Genomic DNA, 22,312 nt, shown 5'->3' on the forward strand with positions numbered 1-22,312 from the left:
ATGTCAGAAAAAATCCAACAGTCGGAGTTTTCACCTGATAAGTATCAGCTGGCCAAACCTCCTGCAATTAATGTGATGGAAAAAAAATCCAGTTGATCTGGGAGGTGCCAAATTGTGCATTTTTTCCCTATTTCGATGGCAAAATCCCAGGGTATCCTTACTTATCGCATACAAAAAATAATACGATTACAAAGCACTTTTAAGTGAGGCCTATGAGTATGTAATCTAACTTGGTTGTGATTTAACAAATTAATCCTCGAGGAAAAGGGATTACCATTCTCTTAATCCCATCCTGATAGACTCTCAAAGGTTTTGGCTAAGAACCTAGCTAATGAGGGTTTATTAGAACTTGGTACTTGACAATCGGTGAAGATTGGGTTGCAACAATTAGCTCTGTGACGATGAGATATGAGGAGATATATGGAACCCAAACTGACACAAGGAAGAGGCACAGATGAATATACACGGTTGCCATCTTAATACCTGTGAAGCTTTCTTTAGGTGCCCGAGGTATTTAGGACCAAAGACTGGGGCAAGGGGAAACGTAGCTAATGAACTCCAGCAAGTGCCTTTTATGTGATTACTGGGATGAAATAGTGGAATACTAGGTATCTTCCAATTATACAATCCACATAGTCAATAATCATCATTATACAGTTTGCCCAGTCTCTCGACACTCTCATGGCTGTTCTAGTTGACCAGATGGAATTTGTGCCAGGTGTATAGATGTTGGCCCAGATTGGCTGGAGCAATCCATTCACTACCAGCACTGTGCTCCTATAAACTTGCACCAGCATTATATTTTCCCTCGGCTGTGCACAGCCCTGACTTTGCTGGGCCCATCTTAAATACATTATTGTCTATGAGCTTTTTCGTGCCCTACTCCACGCCCTTCAGTCAGCAACTCCATTGTTTGCTGGAGGTCCATATGTACTCCATTCGGTCAAGTTCTTGCCCTGCTCCACATAAACACATTTTTGAGGGTACCTGTTTTCCATTTTTACCGAATTTTACAGATAAATATAGGCAGAAAATCATTTATTTTCCTATTTCTTTTTAAATATAGATAAAAACGAAAATCAGGTTATTTTATGGGCAATTCTAAATACTGTCCGTCATGAATGTCTAGGCCAATAGTTGTGCCAATTGACAGGTAAGTAGGTTAAAAAATAAGGACATTTCATAATGACGCTTAAAGAGCAATATATATGGATAAGACTGATATCAAAAGTTCCATCTTTAAAGTACTGATTTATCATCTACCGGTCCTATATCATTGAAAACTGCAGACATTCCAATAAGAAATTATACACTAGTTTCAGCTTCATTTTTTAACAAAACCTAAAATAAATATGGATAAAATTAGCATAAAATAAATATGGATAAATAAATATGGGACTGTGAAAAAATACCATAAAACCAGGGGCCTTATACATAATCCACAGCACCAGAAGAAGATCCAGGAGGACTGGATCTGTGACAGATGTTCAGGATAGCCAGATTAACATCATTTTTCATACAGCTAATCTAAATGGAATTCAATTACATAGTAGTTATCTAAACAATCTGGCATTGCTGCGGCCTTACTGAACATTCCTTGGACACCCTGGCCTACGCTCATTTATTTCAATAACTGTGCCCTCTGGCAAGGCATTAATTCCCAAACCATTGATAATCTACGTTTAAACAATGTTACGTCTAAATGAACAAATCTGCCTCCCTGTCTGGCAATGAAACTCCACTTGCTATAACAATATTTTGATCTCAGTGTAGGAAGGGTTTTTCCTGAACATTTGACGTTTACTGCACCATGTGAAAACTATCAAATTAGTGTTCTTACAAGGCTTGCTTTGTGAATCATTTGAAGTTAGGTGACTGCAAACACACAGAGTTTCGTAACTGGGGTGTTTTTAGCTTGCTAGAGCGAATCATAACAAACCAGCATTCGCAAAGCCAGTGTGTCTTGGGTTGGCAAGCCTGCAATGTTTTTATCTACTGATTGTTTTGCAAACATCTGCAATGGGCATTAAATGTGTAAATGTAACAAAAAATACAGATATCACGGTCTACAAATGGGAGGGAGTAAATAAATAAAGTTACTAAACGACCCAATGGGCAAAAAAAAAAAAACATGGCATGGAAGCAGTAATTGTCCTGCCAGCCCTGGCACTCAAGTGGACTACATTTTGGGTGTATGAACACGTGCAAGAAAACAAAAGGCAGTCACTCACAGTGAAGAGAACCAATGAATGAAGTGGGTTGAACCAGTGGTCTGAACCACCGGTCAATGCTGTAGGCTGTGCTAGAAATAAAATGGGAATGACACTAAACATATCAATGGAGAAAGAGGGCTGACTAAAATACGGGGTTAATGGCACAGCTAAAGCAGTCGCTAGGCCAGATCTAAATTGTAGCCTCATGCATTGAGACTTGGTTAAGTCATTTGTAGCTGCTTGTGTTGGTGCTACATTTTCATCAGACTGATGTATGTGACATTAGACTGTCGATTCATGGACCAAGCCTTCCAGCTTGGCATATGTGGCCACATGCAGAATCTCCCATCGCCTCTTCTGACAAAAGTACATATTGAAGGCGTGGGGATAGCACAATATCATTACTAACTAAAGATATGAGATTCCAGATGAGACATTGTCTCCTTCCTATGGCAATAAGAGACCTAAGTAACGCTTAGTTATATTCATGGACGGCCCAGAAATATCCCCTGCTCATGTAAGAGACCTTGTGGCTACATTAAGTATTGTGGTCACTGAGAGCTGTGCCAGTAGGTACAGAGATCCCCCTATGGAAGCTATCATGTTTCAGTCTGGGATTCAGCTCCAAACTGCATTTGTGTGTGAGAATAAACTCACAAATAAGGTCCAACTTTTGAAAACAGTCACAGTCTACCACTGGGGGAAATAAGTGTCCTCTCCATCTTGCACTCTTCATAGGAAGATCTGCACACACAGCCCTTGAGCCGCAGGAACTGAAACAAGACTACTTGGGGGCTATGTCAGATACCTGCCTGTTTCTATTTTCATTACCTACCTTTCCCCCCACATCTCCTATTTTATAACGACCTCCCTCTTACTCGTCGCTGTCAAGCTGCCTTCAAGTAACACTGCCTCCCAAACAAATCGCAAATAAATACAGATTATTGAAATCTTCTTTCTGAATCTAAGATCCTAAGAAGCGGATTTTAATGATTTGCCCCAGAATGTTGTTCTTAAATGGTGGTGAACATGTTCTACTACTTTGAGGATTTATTGAAACAGAGTTACTCACTTGAATGCAATATTTTACTAGCTAAGATGAAATGAGGATTTCACAAATATCTGTGAAGCAAGCAGGGAGTGCAGTATATTAACATTCTGAAGACATTAAAGGTTAATTGAAGTTATGGTTAGTTATGGTTTAAAAACATTACCATATGTTATAAAACAAAGTAGAAATTCTCCTGGAAAAACACAGTTAAAGTGCAGTTATGCTTACAAATTAATACTGAAAGAACATCCAACAGTTCATAACTTGCACAACAGCCACGCAAACCATAATTTGTAGTGGAGGATGATTAAAGGCCTGCAATGTGGCCAAGTCTGCCTCCAACTCGAAAACCAACCCCTGCTTGGCATTTTTTGGGATGTTAAGTAGTGGGGGATTGAACCGAAGCGTCTGTCCTATGGTCATACACTTGTTTGCTTTTTTTGTTTCTTAAGGGATAGCAGAACCTGTCATGGGGTTCACTGCAGACCCTCACAAGCTTGTGAACCTTTTTTAGAAATCCCATAGAGGCCGAGAACCTGTTGCCTGGTCTGACAATTCTGCTGGACATCACATGAAGGTCCGAGGCACCTCACTGTGTGTTTGCAAACCACTAATTTGAGTTTAAAGACTTCTGGGGCTTTGCTGTGAACCAAAAACACATCTTTGGAGCCTGCATATCCTTTGGCAAAATCAGCATTTTTAGTTTTAAAAATGTTGGGTCCACATGTTCCTTACTACCTGAGCCAGGGGTCCAAGGATGCTTCCTACTATGGCTCCTTTTTTTCAGGACATGGGGACTGAGCCCCTGTGTCCAGTAATGATAACTGCAGCTTTTTTCAGCTGGTTTCAGCCAAACAATCAGAGAACTTCAGGTCCAGGGGCCTTGCTTTTGTTTTGCAGACCCAAAATGGATGGAAGAAAAAAAAAAACTCCCTCATCTTTATTGGATTTGAGAATTTTTTTATTTTTTGGTCTGCTGAAGGTCTGCGTACTTGGGTTTGCAGACTATCCAGAGAATAACAGTCCAAGTATTCCCATTTTAATTAAAAGCTCAGCTCAGTTTGAGGCCTACAAAACACTTTACACCGGACTTCCATGAGTGAAGTTCTACGTTTCATGCAAAGTTTGGTTTAATTCCGCTCATCTGTATTTTTCTGTACCGGAGAGCAAATAATCCTATGAGAATTAAAGCAGGAAGTGTCACAGCTGACATCCCATTCTTTGTCCCCGGCATAAGAGACCTGAGCAAAAATTACTTCACCGGGCTCAAAGTGGTTGAAGTTTTTTTGGAAAGCTTTGTATAAATTCTTTGAACAATGCCAGAGTTAAGAAAGCAATTATTTTCAACGCAAACTCACACCTAACCATAACTACAGAGGCACTATTGCCCACACTGTGTGTGTCTATGCACACGCACACACACACACACACACACACACACACACACAACCACAACCACCTCCCCACCCCCTCCGCTTGTGTGGATTAAATTGCCAAGTGCGTGGAGCAGACTGTTAAAACCGTGGAGGTGCTAGAAACCATATACCTGTTGACTGGTGCATTCGGCTATTTATGTCTTGTTTTTCCACTTGATGTGGCTCTGAAGTGGCTTTCTTGCCATGTTAATCTGCCTCTTGTAACATGTTGATCTGCTCCAGAAATAGAAAGGCTGTTCATAGGCAGCCAAGTCTAGTCTGTGTCATTGAAAGTATGTCAGTGGACATATTGGATTTCTTGTTTACTTAGCACTCCTTGCTGATGCTGAACGTGCTGAAAGGCCACCCCTACGTTCCTGTGCACCACTGCCCGTGTGACTGCAAGCGCATTTCCTGGTCATCAATGAACTAGCTACCTTATAGGAATGCTCAGCACAAATTTAAACAAGTTCAGGGAAATATAACCCGAATTCTACTCTACGAATATGAAACAGATGTCTCAGCTCAAAGGAAGACTGCTCTGCCCTCTGCGTTATCCAATTTGAATCTTTGCTGAGGATATAAAAAATTCTACAAATAAAACGGGTAAGTTAGTAGAATAAAGACCAGGTGTGATGAAAAAAAGTAATTGACTTAAAATGTGTTCTGTTCCCTATTTCTTCCCTGAAAATGCATTTACTCCTGCCCATTACCATTGTAAATTTGCAAGCATTTCCTGGGCGAGGAAATGCCTGAATATAACTGGTGACTACCTACAGATTTGCTAGATTGTAGGTATTCAACTTTAACTGGTGGACCTACACAGGAGTGCCCACATACCCTTTATTGAAAATTAAGTTGCTCAAATGAAATGACTACCAAACTGGTACAAATTCTCACTGAGATAATTCCATTTGTGAAGCCAGAATCCCACCAGTCCTGATTCTGTTAATCGGTAACAGTGTTTTGCCCTCACAATTTGAATGTTCCACACACCTCAGGTCCAAGGTGTCTATCGTTAATGTCTGTCTTTCAAGGAGGCTCCAATGAACTCTGGGCAGGCTAAACGAAAACTGTGGTTGTAAATTGGCCTTTTATTGCAAACTAGCCAGAAACATTATCACATGGAGTTTCATAGTCTAAGGTAGAGAGACATGTATGTTTGTGCTGTACCATAAACATTGTACCTCCTATCAATCAATCATTAAATATCAGATTGCCTGTGACAAATAGTGAAAATTCCTCTTCATGGGATAAAACTGTTCAACATAAACTTCAACTAGGAAAAAAGTCTTTCTTAATAAAAAGTAAAACAATTTATATAGTTTTGGTTGGAAATGTTTTTGATGTTTCTTTAGGCATATAGATGTCTGAAATATCTGTAAAATTAACTTACTGTGTATGTGTAAAAGTGAGAGTGGTAGGAAACCTACCTAATTATTCCCCTTTTTCAGATATTCTTATGATCTTACTGACTTGAAGCCCATTTCTCCTCCATGGTTTGGAATACAAGTTGTCTTTATTTTCATAAATTACATTGGTTTATGGTAGTGTTTTGTGCTTACTGAATCTGATCGTGTGGTTGACACAGTTCTAATAAACATAGGTGCGGAAAACCCTCTGGATCAAGAAGCGATAAAAGATGTTTGATGTCTTAGGTAAACACCAACCTAAAATGATTGCCATGGACACGCAAATGAACATTCCGTTCTTGTGAGTTGGAGATATGAAAGGAAGATGACCTCCGGTGCTCGGCAGATCACTGCCAAGGCAGCTTTTAAAATGTGCCTTTCTCATCCTGGGCGGGTTCCACAGGCGGGGGCTGTGTGCAGGTTGGGTTTCCACGGATGACTTGCACATTCATAGTCGCCATCATCTTGGCACCCGAGTAGGAGGAATGTGGCGAGTAAGCTGCCATCTGCCCTCCCTTCATACCCAATATCCGATCATTCATCGGCAGACACGCAAAAGCAATGTTTCCAGCAGACTGACTGCTCACAGGTATCCATCAGGCAGCGAAATCATTGAGAGATATGAAAATGATACAGCAACATGGAGGGGAAATTAGCTAAAAAACAAAGAAGAACTTAGGAAGGGGAAAGACCTGCAAAGGAGTCTAACAGAAAATAACCAAACCCCAGCACTGTTACTTTTCTTCTGTTTGGCAGTATTCGTGTTTTTTAAAAAATTTTATTTGAACCTCTTCTTCTGGCCGCATAAACTCATTCTTGAGGGCACCCATTAAATATACCCTTTCAGAAACAGGCCTTGTATAAATGTAACCGACTGACTGTAACTGGCTGACTGAAAAGGGAATAATCACTTGTGGGGACGAACTATCAAAAAACACAACCGTCTCTCAAGAAAAAATATCCTAACGCAGTACACAGGAAGTGACGGATGCTGGACCGCAGAGCCCACCGCCACACTATAAAACTGAAATTATCAACATCGCCGCTATGCTGCTGGCCCACTCGAGACTAGATGCCGTCTCCCGTCAAGATGATGCCCAATTGCTCCTGAAATGTTACCACCAGGAGCTTTGCCCACACCGAAATTGATTCATCAGAAAACACAGTGGTGAAAGGAGTCTCGTATTAACTGAAGCTACGTCACTACCACCAAAATATAACATAACAATTTCAAGAAGTTGAATACCCTTCCAGTTATATTTTGCACAACTGCCATTTGACTATCCCGTGGGATAACTTGACCACTATGGATTTGCTTTTACACCTAGGAACAAAATGGCAGACAGGTGTCCTTTGCGTTGTATTTACAGACTGTAAGTTTGATATCTCTGAGCTTATCTTCTTGTTAGAGTTAGCAAAATCCCAGGAACCAACCAACCAATAACCATGGCGATGGATTCCTGCCATGACAAAACTCTTTACAATGACAACACATCATTGAACATTGTATGGCGGGGTGTCACGTTACATACTATAATTCAAATCCCTCTTCAATCAGCAACATTGTAGGCAGGTCTTCAAATCTGATTCTTTCATGAATTATGGAATGATGATGTAGTGAAGTTGAAGGCTAAAAGACAGAATTTCGACCTCAAAGGCCACGGAAGCAGCCTTCATCAGAGCGAACCAAGATTTACTTATAGAAATGAGGAATATGGAAATAATTGAAGATGTGTCTTCCAGGAGATAGTAGACTCTGCGTGGGCACAAGAAAAACGTTTAGTGGTCACTGAACCATTATTCATAATAAAAATACATATTCTGCAACCAGTTTGACATGTTATGTATTTGAGAGATTCAAGAAGCTTATGCCTCAAGTGCCACTTTATACGCTAAGTCAGAAGACTTGAGAATCCTGTTCTGCATAAATATATTTATAAAAGGTGGTAAACCTCAGGGAATGTTTGCCCTTTTGTTATGCATGTAAATATAGAGTGGTGCATGACAGGGTTATTTCCATTTCTCAGAACCCTGACTAGCCTTCTTTATCCAACATCATCCCTAAAATGTGAGATAAGCAAACTTCAGCGGGCCAGAAGCCTGTTTTTGTTTCATAAAGATCTGTTATGGATTATGTACGTGTTGAGATCAATTTTGGAACAGTCTATGGCAGTGGTTCCCAACCTTTTGACTTGTTTACCCCCACTTTATCATTACTGGAAACTGGGGACGTCCCACTGAATCATTATTGGAATCCAGCGGACCGCCACCCCCCACCCCCTCAAATGAGTCATTACTGAAAGCTGGGGACCTAATCTGTTAATATTATTTAATTTTCTATTCAGTCGCGGACCCCCTGAGGAGGCTTTACGGACCCCCAGGGGTCCGCGGACCAAATGTTGGGAACCACTGGTCTATGGTATAACGTCCTTGTTTAGTACTCAAGCTTAACCTTCCTGTCTCTTAAAATTCGAATGATTTTAAAACAAATCTTGTTCCCCAGGATTGGAGGGGTGTGTTGGAATGGTTGAATGGCTGAACCTGGAAGCTGTGCTATAGGTTTGTAAAATAAACAAGCATACAGTGTGCTGCTTACTACTACCCCACTTACACCAGTGTCCCTCTTCCCTTCTGTAATTAGCACTGACTGGTTCAAATTACAGAGGGGAAGAGGGGCCCACAGCATAGTGTTACGCACTGTTCCTCATACTTGAGCTGCTCCTGCTGCAAATGCTCACTGCGAAGTACTCAGCTGCCTCTTGGAGGTGACCCTACCCCATGTCAAATTCCAAACAATGGTTGTCTTTACCCCCTCTTACTTCCTTGAATTTTCTTTGTGGTTTTATACTCCCCTTCTCCGTTTCATTGCCCTACAACCAGGAATGTTTATTGGCAATGCACTGCGTTGCCTGGGTTCCATACAGAAACACTTTCAAGGTTGTCAGCTCAAATCGAAAAAGGTCAAAACATCTGTTAAATTCAAAGGCCCCAAATAAGAAATGTTCCTACTCCGACTGACTGGCAAATCTGAGCCCTTGCCAAACTTGGCCCAAGGGCATTAGAGTGCTTTACATGAGCAATAAATTACATGACAGGTTAAGATTTTGTTTTCTTTTTAGGCACAGGGGACTGAAATGATCTGCCAAGAATCACAGATGCTGAGACTTCATCCTGGCTCCCCACTTACCAAGTGAGCAGTTCTGGGCTTTAGGCTATGAAACGCTCAGTCCGAGGCGGGGGCCACATCAAGATACAGCCATTAAACGACACACAAGCCCCACTGAGTGCCGAGCCGGCTTCACAGCTTCTGGTGGGACATAGTGTGGATCACTCTGAAACAGCGACTAAGAGCATTGAAAGATTCAGGGTCTGATTACTAGTGGGTCGGGTAATTCCACCCCGTAAGTAAACGCCTGTTCACACAGGGGTCGGAATTACCAGTTTGAAGGTATTTAACACATCCAAGAATTCCTGGATGCGTTAAATAATTCAACCTTCGTTGAATTTGGGCAGATCAAACCTGTTGAAATTTAATGGGAGGAAGCATACACCATTTACCGTATCATGTGGATTTTGGTGCGTTCAACTCCAAAATCTGCATTAGATTTCCAAATAACTTTTGATATTCGAATGAATAGAACTAATTATTTATGCCAGTTTTCCACTTTAAACCACTAAGCTCCAGATGGCAAAACTCACTGGCACCAACCGCAGACATATTAGCAGAATGCAGGGTTTAGCAGAATATCCAATGAAGTGTAGCAGCGGTGCATGGTGCGCCAGCGTGCAGCTCGAAATGAGGTTAACACGCACAAACCTGTTAATGGTCACATATTTCCCTTTTTCTGACCTAATCTACTATAGCATATAAACTTTCGTCAACCAATATTTCAAAAAGAGTTCAATATCAATGTATTCAACACTATGACAGCTGCCTACATCCCTATGGCCATGCTGCTAGAGTGGCTATTTAACTGTCTTTCCTTCTCTTGTGAGGACTTTCTGCTAGTAGAGTTCAAGAGCAGGAGAACCTTTGACTCAGGGTTCAGCAGGTGTTACATTTGGTCACTGATTTAGATACCAGGTTGTGGGATCCAACAGTCGCTTTGAGAAGTGGTCCGGGTCTGCTGGCGGTCCTTTGCCGGATGTCCCCCGTATGCCAGATCTCATCACACACTGATGCAGCGGGTGCTTTGGAACTGATCGTGACTGTTCAAGTCTATCTTACATGCTTTTTAAAAAATCCTTGCTTCTGTAGTTTTTCTACTCAGGCAGGAGCCACCCTTGCTGCGTTCGCAGGGCAGTGGAAAGTATGACATGCGTAACACCCCATCCTACTGCACCCTGGCTGATGCAAGAGGCTCAGTTTACATGCAAGAGGCATGAAGGACTGGACCTCTCCAGCTCTCTCCGGAACCAGGGCTCTTTCTCCTTCCAGGGTGTCTATTCTAGGCCTTTACCGACATCCATCACATTACTGCATACTTCTGTGCATACCTGAATGTAACGCTGTATAGCCCAAAATGCTACCCTTTAAGGCATGAAACAAAACACTGGTCTCAGTATTTAAAAAATGCTTATTGCGAGGGCAGGTTGTTTACTGAAACAAGAACAGCCTGCTAGATTGCACCACTCTAAACCCTTCTTCACATAAGATATTTTCACACCCTGCTACTGGGGTTGCACAATGCCTGGTTTGGGGTTGCACAATGCCTGGTTTGGGGTTACATGGGTTTACATGCTCTCATAGCCATGAGGGTGGTGACAGCACAGCAGCAAGGGAAATTATTAGCAGATGTTTTTGGTGCAAAGTTAGTAAACAAAGTGCATATTCTTTCAAACAATGATCAATTAATTGTTTTTCCAAGTTACAAATGACCTCATTAGGCCTGGTTCACAAAACATAGAATGAGAAAGTATACTTCAAGCGATTACTCCTACGTTGGAGGAAATGTCTGACTTTTTGTTGTATTTTCAAAGAACTACACGAGTTCTCATAAAAAACAGTGACAAAAGTTGCAAGGAGTAATTACTTGCACAACATAAGAGCAGGCTGAATTTCCACATACACTACTGTTCTGTTTTGTTTATTAACGTGTCTCTCCCCTCTGGGCTTAGAAAATCACTCAGGCCTCGCCTTGCTCCTTATTGCTCCCACCTCCTCACACTTGATCGCTCCCTTGGGTGCTGCTTTTTGCTCCATAAAACACAGTCATAGTTGCTCTCGCTGCCCCCACCTCCTGTTCTTTGCTTTCTCCTCCCTGTTCTTTTCTTAGTCGTTTTAATTATTTGTCCCCATCTCTGTCTGTTTCTAGGAAACAGACATTTGAGGGGAGCAGATTCAGAGTGTTGCTGGCGCTGTAGGGTGCTGTACATAGGAGCTGCTCTCCACCTAATCCTAGGGACTACCCAGAGTACTCTGCTTCCTTTTTTGCATAATTTATGCAGCACTAGAAGCCTGAAAGGGTCTTGTTTTGACTTATACTGGGTGCTCCTTTGTGTCTGGACAAAGCTAAACCTCTCTGAAGCGCTGTAATGACAGTGAAACATGTCAGGGTTGCTTTTATTAATTAGTTAGCTTGGATGGCATTCACCAATCCAAAGCTGTAATACTGTGCCTGGACTGGTAAAAGGCTTTTGTCATTTTAGAGCTCAGAACGGATGGTACTCGCTAATCCTAAATTTAAAAACGTTGCTGTAGAAATGGCAAAATACTGTGTCCTTTTCTAGCTCGGCGTGGACGGCACTGTGCTAATTCTATGCTTAAAAACTTTGCTAGAAAAATATACTTGAGGTGAGCAGATTTAGAGAGTCACTGGTGTTGTAGGGTGCTCTATACAGAAACTGCTCTCTGCTTAAACATGGGAACTGCCCAGAGTCCTCTGATTCATTTTTTTGGCAAATATTTCTAAGAGCCTGGCAGCTGTTTATTGCCAGGCAAGTTACTCTGCTTTAAAAACAAAAACGCTTTTGTATAGGTAAAGTTGTTAAAATTTTTACTGCTCCAACTGGTGCCTGCCATCTTGGATCAGTACATAAAAAGAATAAATAAAATAGCGTCCACGCCTTTGAGTAGGTGTGCACTTGCGTGGTGATTCATGCATGCATAAAGCATCACGTATGTGCACACCTCCTGAATGATACACACTATGCACATTTGTTCTTACTTTTTAGCAGGTGCTGCACAGCATCAACCAAGAGCATTTTGCTTTTACTGATGCTGCCCAGCATCATCAAAAACGAACTGGGATAGCCAACAGGCCAAGAAGGTGAGCCCTAAAGCTTTTAAAATACACTTTAGGCAAGGGCAATACTTGCAGTTCTAATTTTTATGTATCAGGATTGGGAATTTTTGTGCAGAGTCAAAATGTTGCACTAAAGCTAAATGTAGGTGATCTAAATTATTTGTGAACTGGACCTATTACCTATTATGTGCTGATTTGCGAATTGGTGATTGTAACGATGTGCTCACCTTTTTTAAGTTTTATTATGTAAACTCCAGAGGCTCAAACTTAAATTACCATTAATTGTTTGATGTTTTCCCATTATTTACTTCATAATTGAATGCATATCAGCAACAAAATTGCTTAAACTATGCAATGAATCAACCTGGAAAAACATATCTAAACCTTTTTGGGAAGCAGTGAGGCAAGAAGAATAATGGAAAGTCTCAAGGAGAGGAACTCGGATACTAATAATGAGCAGAAACTGGTTAGAGCACAAAGTGGGTGCAGTTGGAAGAATGCATGTGAGAAAAGCAGAGAAGCAACTGGCAAGAGAAGATGATGGGTGCCAGCTGATAAAAACCTGGACGAAACAATAACATATATGAAAACAAAATACAGAAAGCAGAGCAACACAAAACTTGGAGAGAAGCAAAATAAAGTGAGGTGTAAATCTCAATGCAAAACGGCTGACCCAACGCATCAGGTGATGAATGCATTTGACCATGGGACCAGGCTGCAGGTGAGGACGTTATCATAAACAGATTTATTTTTATTATGCCATGGGTGGTGGATTGAGAGGACAAGGCAGTAAATGGTGGAAAAAAGGTGAAATGATGAATAGAAATAGCAAAGAAAAAGGCAAAAGAAAGATATAAACGTTGGGAAAAAAAGGTGATTTTCGGAGCCCAGAGACATACTCTCCTGTAGCGGTGGGGGAGTGGCAATGAAGAAAAACATGAGCAAGACAAAATGATAACCCACCCTACCTAAAGGGAATGGAATGCCTAACAAAGCAATACGTGAATGACTAAAGTCGGTGTGTATCTGCCTCAAAACCACAGTAATCACATCAATGTGATCACTAACACACATCCTGACACTAAAGGTTGGGTAGACAATGATTCCAATCCACAAAATAAGATAGATTTCCTTTTGTGTGAACAGGACTCATTGTGTCTACCCAACCCATAGTGTCAACATGGAGTTAAGTGAGGGCATAGTTAAGTCTGGGCTTGGCGTAAAGGTGTGTATTATAACTAGATAATTACACAAGTATCCTCCCTGCTGCTTAACATACTTGGAAAACAAACCTCTGGGTTTTAGGTAAGCACATAATTTCATTAGCAATACACTTTTCCATGTTTTAGAAATTTGGGGTGATCTCTTCCCATTCTCCACTCTACAGACACATCTACTCTAACTTTTCTGGTGTAAATTTACAAGAGTACGCAGGGTGGGAGATTACCAGCAAAACCTTTGTGAAGTCGACTTTTAGGAGTTTCCAAAAGATGTATGGAGAACATACAGGCAGCACAAGTTATTACAGTTCAGTGCAAATTCCATTTCCATGAGTACTTTCACGTACAGATACTACAATAGCTATCATGGCTTCACAGTATGAGTGAAGTTTTTACAATGTAATGCAGGTCCAGCAACACCATCAATGTGCATAGTAGAATTATTTAGCACACGCACAAACATCCATTGTGACAAGAGGTATATCTCCGACTGATCCCTTTTGATGCAAATAGCGGTGTACCGCTCTTGCCGTGGACGAGTGGGAGCCTTTCTGGCCGAGTTAGGTCAAACCTTTGGTTCTGGGGATCACTTCCCTCCCATGCTGTGACCCACAGTTTCCTACTTTAACACTGTAGCCTTCTGCTAAGGGCTATACAAGTCGGGAAATGTTCTTTCCCTAAGTTATAAAGGTGTGCCACAGGCAAGGGCCCTTGACAAAAGACGGGTGAATTTTATTTTCCATACCTTCAATCTGTCCCTGCTGCATCGACACCCGACGTGACAGGCACATTGGAAGTATAAAAAAATATACTTCCAAGGCGGGTGGCAATCGTTATTGGCTTTTCCAGTGCTTGCACAATTAAACAAACAATAACAGAGTTTACAGCAGCATACGCAAACAGTGGCAAAGTGAGGTTGATTGTATTTGACAATGCTTGTTTTGTGTACAGTTACTGTTTTCCTTTAATGTGTCTCTAGTTCCCACACAAAGAACAAAACCTTCTACTTCATAGCATCACGCCAATCACCTGGTCAGACCACCATTTGATAACTTTCCGACATACAACTCCACAAAACAACACACCCCACAACTACTTACATACATGCACCTATCGACCATGAATCAAACTCAATTTGGATGACTTAGAAACACAACTAACAGCCAACACAGATCTAGATACAATTAATTATGTGCCAGAACTTTATGAGTGGCTACAGGAAGCTTTTGATATCCTAATACCACTCAGAAAAACTAAACACGACAAAAGAAAAACAACACCTTGGAGAAACACAGAACTTAAAAAGATAAAGCAACAAATCAGAAAGTTGCAGCGGACCTGGCTCAAAACAAACAACAGTCAAGACAAACTGCAGCTACACAAACTTAACAGAATATACAAATCAATCAAAAAAACTAAAAAAAAAAAAGTACTACTCAGACAGAATTCAAAATGCTCAATCTACAACCAAGGAATTTTATAAAATTCTCAATGAATTTCGAAAATCTACATGCATGGAAGGAAGTCATCCCACTACTCAAGATTTCACAAACCAACTGGCAACTCACTACACAACCAAGGCAGACACATTGGACTCCTATTTAAAACAGAAGAAAACCATCAGCACCAACCCCTTTCCTAAAATACCCTCTAAGAATAAACCAACCCAACCTCTACAGTCCTTCAAAACAAATATCCCAAGGTGAATTTATGGATTTGGTCAAAGCAAGCAGACCTTCCGGTTGCCCTTCTGACCCTTGCCCACCATAAATCTTCAAGAACATTCTTCTATCTAATTCTGCTGCCACACCTGTAAGAAGAATCATCAACAACTCTTTAACTACAGGAACTTTTCCTGTAGATCTGAAAAAGGCATACATACGACCGTTATTAAAGAAAACAAACCTAGACCCGCAAGACCCCAACAACTACAGACCATTCACAAATGGACCTTTCCAGGGCAAACTGATAGAAAGAGCAGCATTCACCCTGATGTCACAATTCATTGAAGACAATTATATACCTTAAGACTTCCAGAACGGATTCCGCACAGGAAGAAGCACTGAATCGGCACTCATAGCAATCTGGGATGATCTTAAAAACACAGTCGACCGCAAAGGAGTTGCTGCACTACTTCTCTTGGACCTCTCGGCTGCCTTTGATACCACTGACCATGACACCCTAATTCAAAGACTCCACGAAGCCAGCATACAAGGGATTGCTCTCGACTGGATTACTTCCTATCTTCAAAAAAGTTCTAATATCATCCTCTCGCCCCCCTTCTCATCTGAACCCTACCTCACAAAAGCAGGGGTTCCTCCAAGGATCAATCATCTCACCTTTGCTTTTCAAAATCTACATGATATCATTACAAGAACTGATCAATGATTTCCATCTCAGATGTTACAACTATGCAGATGACACACAAATACTACTTAAATTAGAATGCCCCAAAAACATTGAAAACTCAGAAATCTTCAGTTGCCTCAGAGCTGTTGATCAGTGGATGACCTGGAGCCATCTCAAACTAAATACCTCCAAAACGGAAATACTCACATTTCGTGACTAGAAAAGTTATTACCCTCTGTGCGTCTGGCCTGACGATCTCAGACCACCTCCTCAATTATCCAAGGAAGTTAAAAACCTTGGAATCACCATGGATTCCAAGTTAACTATGCCCACGTGGACAAATCAGCACGAACAAGCTTCATCACCTTGAAGACTTTACAACACATCTTCCCCCACCTCGGATTTCCACACAAGGTGCAAGCTACTATCTTGCTTGTACTATCCAAACTGGATTATGCCAATGGCCTCTACCATGGATCATCTCTATTATGAAAAAACTACAACGTATCCAGAATTCCGCAGCCAGGCTACTATTACATGTAAAGCTGCAAGCCCACATCTCCCCTGCCTTGACAGCACTACACTGGTTACCCGTTGCCAGAAGATGCACTTTCAAGCTGCTTTGTATCACCCACAAAGCTATACATGGAACAGGACCACTTTTTATCAGAAACAAAATAACCAAATACATCCAACAAAGAAACCTCCGCTCAAGATTGGCACCCCGCCTTAGAACACCACCATACAAGAAAAAGACTATAGGTGGTACATCCTTCTCTGTTCAAGCAGCCAAACTATGGAGTTCATTACCCGAACTATAAGAGCCACAGATAACTTTCTTGTCTTCAGAAAACTACTCAAGAGTTGGCTCTTTCCTTCATAACCACCATATTCAAACAACTATGGACTGCATATGCCTATTTTGATAAATATTTTTTCTGATTATGTGTATATTTCTAGTTATGTATAGTTCTTTAGAAAATATGAATTGCTACTATGTCATAACAATAAAATACACACACACTCCTTAAACCTGTTTGACTAAGTATATTTACCCATAGTTCTAATTATGTATTGTATGTATTGTATGTGCATATGTGTGTGCATTCATGTGGGTTTGTATGTGTGTGTGTGTATGTGTATATATATATATATATGTGTGTGTGTGTATATGTTGATTCTGTGCTTGGCATGTTTGTGGGTCATTGCATGGCATCTGGGTGGGTTGTTATACTAGGTATCTATGAATTCTCCCTCATTTATCCCACCCTGCTACTATGCTCTCTCTAGCTCTTCCACAGACTCTTCCCTCCTCCATCCCCCTTTACTCATCCCAAGCCTTTGGGTTGAGTAAATGAAGGATATACTCCCAATTAACACTTCTTGATTTCTTTCCTCCTCCACCCCTCCATTACTCCAGTCAATCTAACTAACAAACTCTCATATCCCCGGCTCAAATTAACTCATAATAATACTAAAACTGTACTCATATTTCCCGATACTAATCCATCACTAATTCTTGTTGGTTTCCAGAGTAGCATGCTACTCACCGAAAAGCGCTTTGACGCCTCGTCAGGGGTAGTAAGTGCTATATAAATACTATGACAATACAATTACTATACAATACTGAGAATCGTGATTAAGGCTCTATTTTTTTCTTCACAATTTCATCTTTCACAATTCTTGTTCTGTCAACTGATTGATGCATGTCAGCTTTTAGCCGTAATGCGACCATATGTAAAACAACAGCGTACTCATCTGCAAACATTAGCCCTGTAATACAAGCAAGTATATGCAGTTGTCTAGGGAATGCACACTTTTGAATCCCCTTTTTGTCGATCTGCACAAGTATTGGTCTGTCAGGAATGTATGTCAGCATGGAGAGCCCTAAAAGAAAACTTGCTTTCTAGATTTCACATTTTAAAAATATTTAGACAGGTATATCTATATTGTCTTCTCTTCTCTCTCCATATTTATGTGTAAAGATCTGCAGAATGGGAAACTCAATCTGGATCCCTTAATCAGTGTGCAGTGTCGAAATTAGAAATAACACCAGAAGCACCATTCTGGATGTCAACTTTCGTAAAACGGGATTTTCATTTAACCTGTTTGCCAGAATCCAAGCACTAGCAGATGAGGGTGGACGTGCGCGCTCCTAGCTCTCCATGCCTGTCCCTCCCTCCTGTCTGTGCTGACGTGAATAAGGGAGGGCTGTGGTGACGATGACGTCTCATTTGTAACCACCACATCGTGAATAGGAAAAGCCCGGTGACGCTGTAAATTTCCGCTGCCTTGCACGTGCCCCTCGGTATACTGCGGCCGATTACTCACCAGCACCCCAGGCAACAGTGAATCACTTCCCGTGCGCTCCTGCCAGGGAAAGAAAGGCCGCGCGCGCGTCCGGCCGGGTTTGCCGCACGTGGTGACTAAGCAGCAGCTATGAATAGCGCTGCTCTCTCACAAAGCGGGCGGATTAAGTGTGCTCTTCGCTTCACCGCCCTGTGCTGGGTCTGAAATCTGTTCGGAAGCGGGGTGACATGTTTAATAACGCGTGCTGGAAAAAAAATGAGTAGGTGATGTGTACTCCAGAACACCGCTGGTAACAATCGAGCCATCATTTTGGACTTTAGAGATGCTCGTTGCTGACTTAATTTGAAAAAAAGAAGTACAAATGTTCTGACCTGTGTACAAGGAGAGAACCCCAACTCGAAATGTGTCTTATAATTACGAGATTTTCATTTTCAATGATATATTATAGTATCAGTTTCCCTAATGCATTATTACATATACACCATAAGTGGCGGTGTTCTCTCCTTACCCAGGCTGGACAACCTTTCGACTAGGCCTGCACTTCTAATGGCAGCTGGTCCGTGCTCCACACCTCTTCGTTTCTGTAATCACAACAGGCAAGGGCCGCTTTACATAACCGAATGCACAGAAACCAGGATTTAAAACAGTTTAAAGTATGACTAGCACGGTCTGAATGCATTTTATTAGTCATGGTTGAGCAAACGTAATCTGAGTCATTCACACGGTTTCTCAAACTCAACATGGATAGAAATGTAGCGAGCCAAAAGTACTAACTGGTGCAAGGATGTTGAAAAAAACAAATAAAAAGTAGGCTTTTACATAAATATGATTTGACGCTCGCATAAAAACGAGTACTACATAAGAGATGCAAAGCGAGATATACATGGGAAAGGGTATACAGTACAGATGTTAATATGTAAATGGGACTAAACATTCAGGCGTAGTTGGCCGGATATATGAAAGGATAACAAGTGAGAGATACAGAAATCAATGTAAGTATATATAACTTTAACAGACAGAACCCAAGACCGATATGGGCCGAGCCCAAAGTATACACAGGTGGCGACCCAAGTGATATTGTGCTTTCAGCCAGATTCCTAGCAGGGATAGCTCCTTTGCTACACAAAGGGAGAGTGTAATACCCCCCTCACCCTCCTAGCGCCTCTCCCTTTCGGCTTCCGTTAGAACGTGGCATTAGCCGACATTTAGAAGGCCAATTGTGCACCTCTAACATACCTAGGCAAACGCAAGCAGGTAATGTTCAAAGAGGAAGGTGATCTATCTACACGCAATAGAAACAGGTAGACTGACATAAAGACCAAGACGGATATAAACCGAAGGAGGAACAAAGACCTAAACAAACAGAAAGGTACATTCTCTGACAATAAAAATACATACAAGAATAAAGAAAAGCGAGCTACTCAGACATATATTTTCAGAAAGTAAGTAAGCTAAGAGGGCAGAGGGTGACTTTCAGATGTACCTCCTTGTATTTGTCCATCTAAAGAGTTATCTACATATATATGCCCATACTGGCATGCATTGCTCTACACACATGTGCAGACATCCATCATTCTATGTGGCTGTTTGACTCGCTTATTGACTATCGTTTACTAATCTGCATGTATGGACCTCTGTCAATATATATGCGCTGATGTAGCTACACAAAACTAAATAAAGACACACCACCAGTCGGTCTCCCCACCTTGGCAGATCCAACCATCGTTGTGCTCTTTCTAGTTGTCCAGCCATCAGTTTATCGTTATTGTTGCTTCTGTATTTGTCGCCCATCTGCTAGTACAGCTCCCGACTGCTCTATCCACCAGTCTTTCCAACTACCATTTAAACATCATTCTGCCCATCTACTCTTCTGTCAACTTAGACTCGAACTGCCTGCCTCTTTCCACATGTTGTTTTAGCCAACTCCAATCCGTCAATTCACATATCTATAACCCATCTACCTATTCATCTTTCCATCAACCTTTTGTTTAAACTACAATTTTAACTATGTTTAGCTACTTACTACGTCAAATAACCTTCTACCTAGTTACCTTTATGTATATACACCTACAAGTCTTTCTACCCATAAATGCTTGTGACTATGCATCTCTCCATCTGCCTGTCTATCCACAGATTAGTGGGGCCGCCTGCCGGTTCATATATCTACCCACCTACAGTCAACCCAACTATAACTCCGTCCAACTGCCTTTTAAATATTTGTCCCCCGATCTACAGTCTCAGCAGTTGGTCTGCCCACCTACCTGTGCTTGATGTGCCTGCCTAACCACCTATCTTTCCATCCATCTACTCGTCTTTTCACTCAGCTTCCTTTACTCCTATCAGCCTCTCCAGCTACCTGTTTATCAACATGTCTATTCTTCTGCTTGTTTCTCCGCCTCTCTATCCATTCGACAAACGTATCAACCACCCCTACAAGTGCTTGTAAAAGAGTTCCCATCTTTACATATACCTGCTTAGTTTCTTGTCATCTAAGAAACCTCGGTATCAAACTATTCTTGTAACTCCACATCAATCCACCTATGTACGTCTCTGCCTGTGCTCATTGCCAGTACACTTACCAACCATGCTGTCTATCCACATCCCTTGTGACTGCACGTCTTCCCATCTGCCTATATGTACACACCTATCATGATCTTTTCATCTACCTGTAAGTCCACACTTACCGTACTGCTTGTCTACCTGCTTATTGTTTAGTTCATATAAACTACTACAATGAGAAAAAACACAGTCGTAAATATACATCTGTCTACCCTTTATGCCTGTACTAATCTATGTTTCCGCTTTTCTTTCTGAAAAGAAAGTGTCTAGCCTCCCACTTATCTACCCGCCTCTTGTCTAGCTACCTACCCGTGTGGTCATCCCTCCACCTACCCACTTTAATATCCACCTGGTAGTAGGCCTGCCTAGCCGAAACCCATCCCACTGAGTGGCAATTCACCCATGTGTATATAAATCTAGCTGCTTGCATTTTGTTTTATCTGTCAGACGGTCTACCTGAACATACGTCCACCTACTTGTCTAAGGGCCAGATGTAGCAAAGGGTTTTTCCCATTCTGTGTCAATGGGAAAATGTGTTCGTACATATGGCCCTAAGTGTATAGACATCGGCATGCAAGTCTACCCATGCGCTCAACCCCATCTGTCGGGGCATTCTTCTATCAGACTGAACATATGCAGCTACCTTAGTGTCTGCCTGGCCCACACATGCATACCTGCTGACACAAACAAAACTCACCTGTCCTCCGGAGAAAGGCGCCCCTATTATGGCCACCGAGTGCGCGCATTTGTTCTGCAGGGTCACTGCTCGGTACTGCTTCTTCAGCAGCCGCACGAAGTTGCTCCTCAGTGACATGGCGATAGGTGTGTCAGGGATCAAGGCTCTGCCGCTCGCGCCTGTCTAAATGGCTCGCGCTCTTCTCACTGCAGCGGGGAGATGCTGCGGTGCTTTTCTGCCTTCGGATTCGCCCCGCCCCGTGCCCATGTCATTGACAGCTTCAAGCTTTGGACCAGTGACGTCACGGGCGCAGGCTCCAGTGATCGCGAGGCAGATGGTCGCTCCTCCGCCGCTCCCCCTGCGTGCCAGAGTGCGCCCTCCTCTCTCTTCCGACCACCGCGTCTACCAATGAGGGCTCAGCATACCGGAGGTGTGCCCGGCGGGCCGCGGGAAGAGATCAAGTTCAAGGGGAAAAAGGCCTTCGAGGTAACAGGAGCGGGACTACCAAAACACCGGAGGCGGAGGGCAAGTGCAGGCTCGCTTTGTCTGTGACTACTGTTGCCCGAGACAACTTTTTCTAGGCGGCACAGACAGACCAGACAGATTGCACAGGCGGGTTAATAAAAATGAACTTGAACTACGCCGACTCCATCGTCCATCAAGTAGTACCCGGAGAAGCGGGACGTGTTTTCTTCACTCTCTAGCAAGCACGACGCCAGAGTGGACCTCTCGAGGAAAGTGTTGTACTGCTAATGCACACCAACTACAACTTTTGTATTATACCTCTGGACTACGGCAGCCTTTTTTTTCTCAGAACGCACTTCATGTCACATTGCCGACAAATGGAATATAAAGAATTAGA

At 42.0% G+C, this 22,312-nt stretch overlaps 1 protein-coding gene across 1 annotated transcript in view; it reads right to left on the reverse strand.

Annotated features, from left to right (window-relative positions):
• ARG2 (arginase 2) overlaps positions 1-21,704 on the reverse strand; it is a 52,684-nt gene extending 30,980 nt beyond the window's left edge. Inside the window, exons 1-2 of the mRNA XM_069208822.1 lie at positions 21,472-21,704; positions 18,724-18,796 (exon numbers count right to left, since the gene is read on the reverse strand). Of these exons, the coding sequence (XP_069064923.1) occupies positions 18,724-18,796; positions 21,472-21,588 (190 nt within the window). The 5' untranslated portion in view covers positions 21,589-21,704. The remainder of the gene's footprint in view (positions 1-18,723; positions 18,797-21,471) is intronic.
• Positions 21,705-22,312: the final 608 nt, after the last annotated feature.

This window comes from Pleurodeles waltl, chromosome 9 (assembly GCF_031143425.1).
Source record: "Pleurodeles waltl isolate 20211129_DDA chromosome 9, aPleWal1.hap1.20221129, whole genome shotgun sequence".
Lineage (NCBI taxonomy): Eukaryota > Metazoa > Chordata > Amphibia > Caudata > Salamandridae > Pleurodeles > Pleurodeles waltl.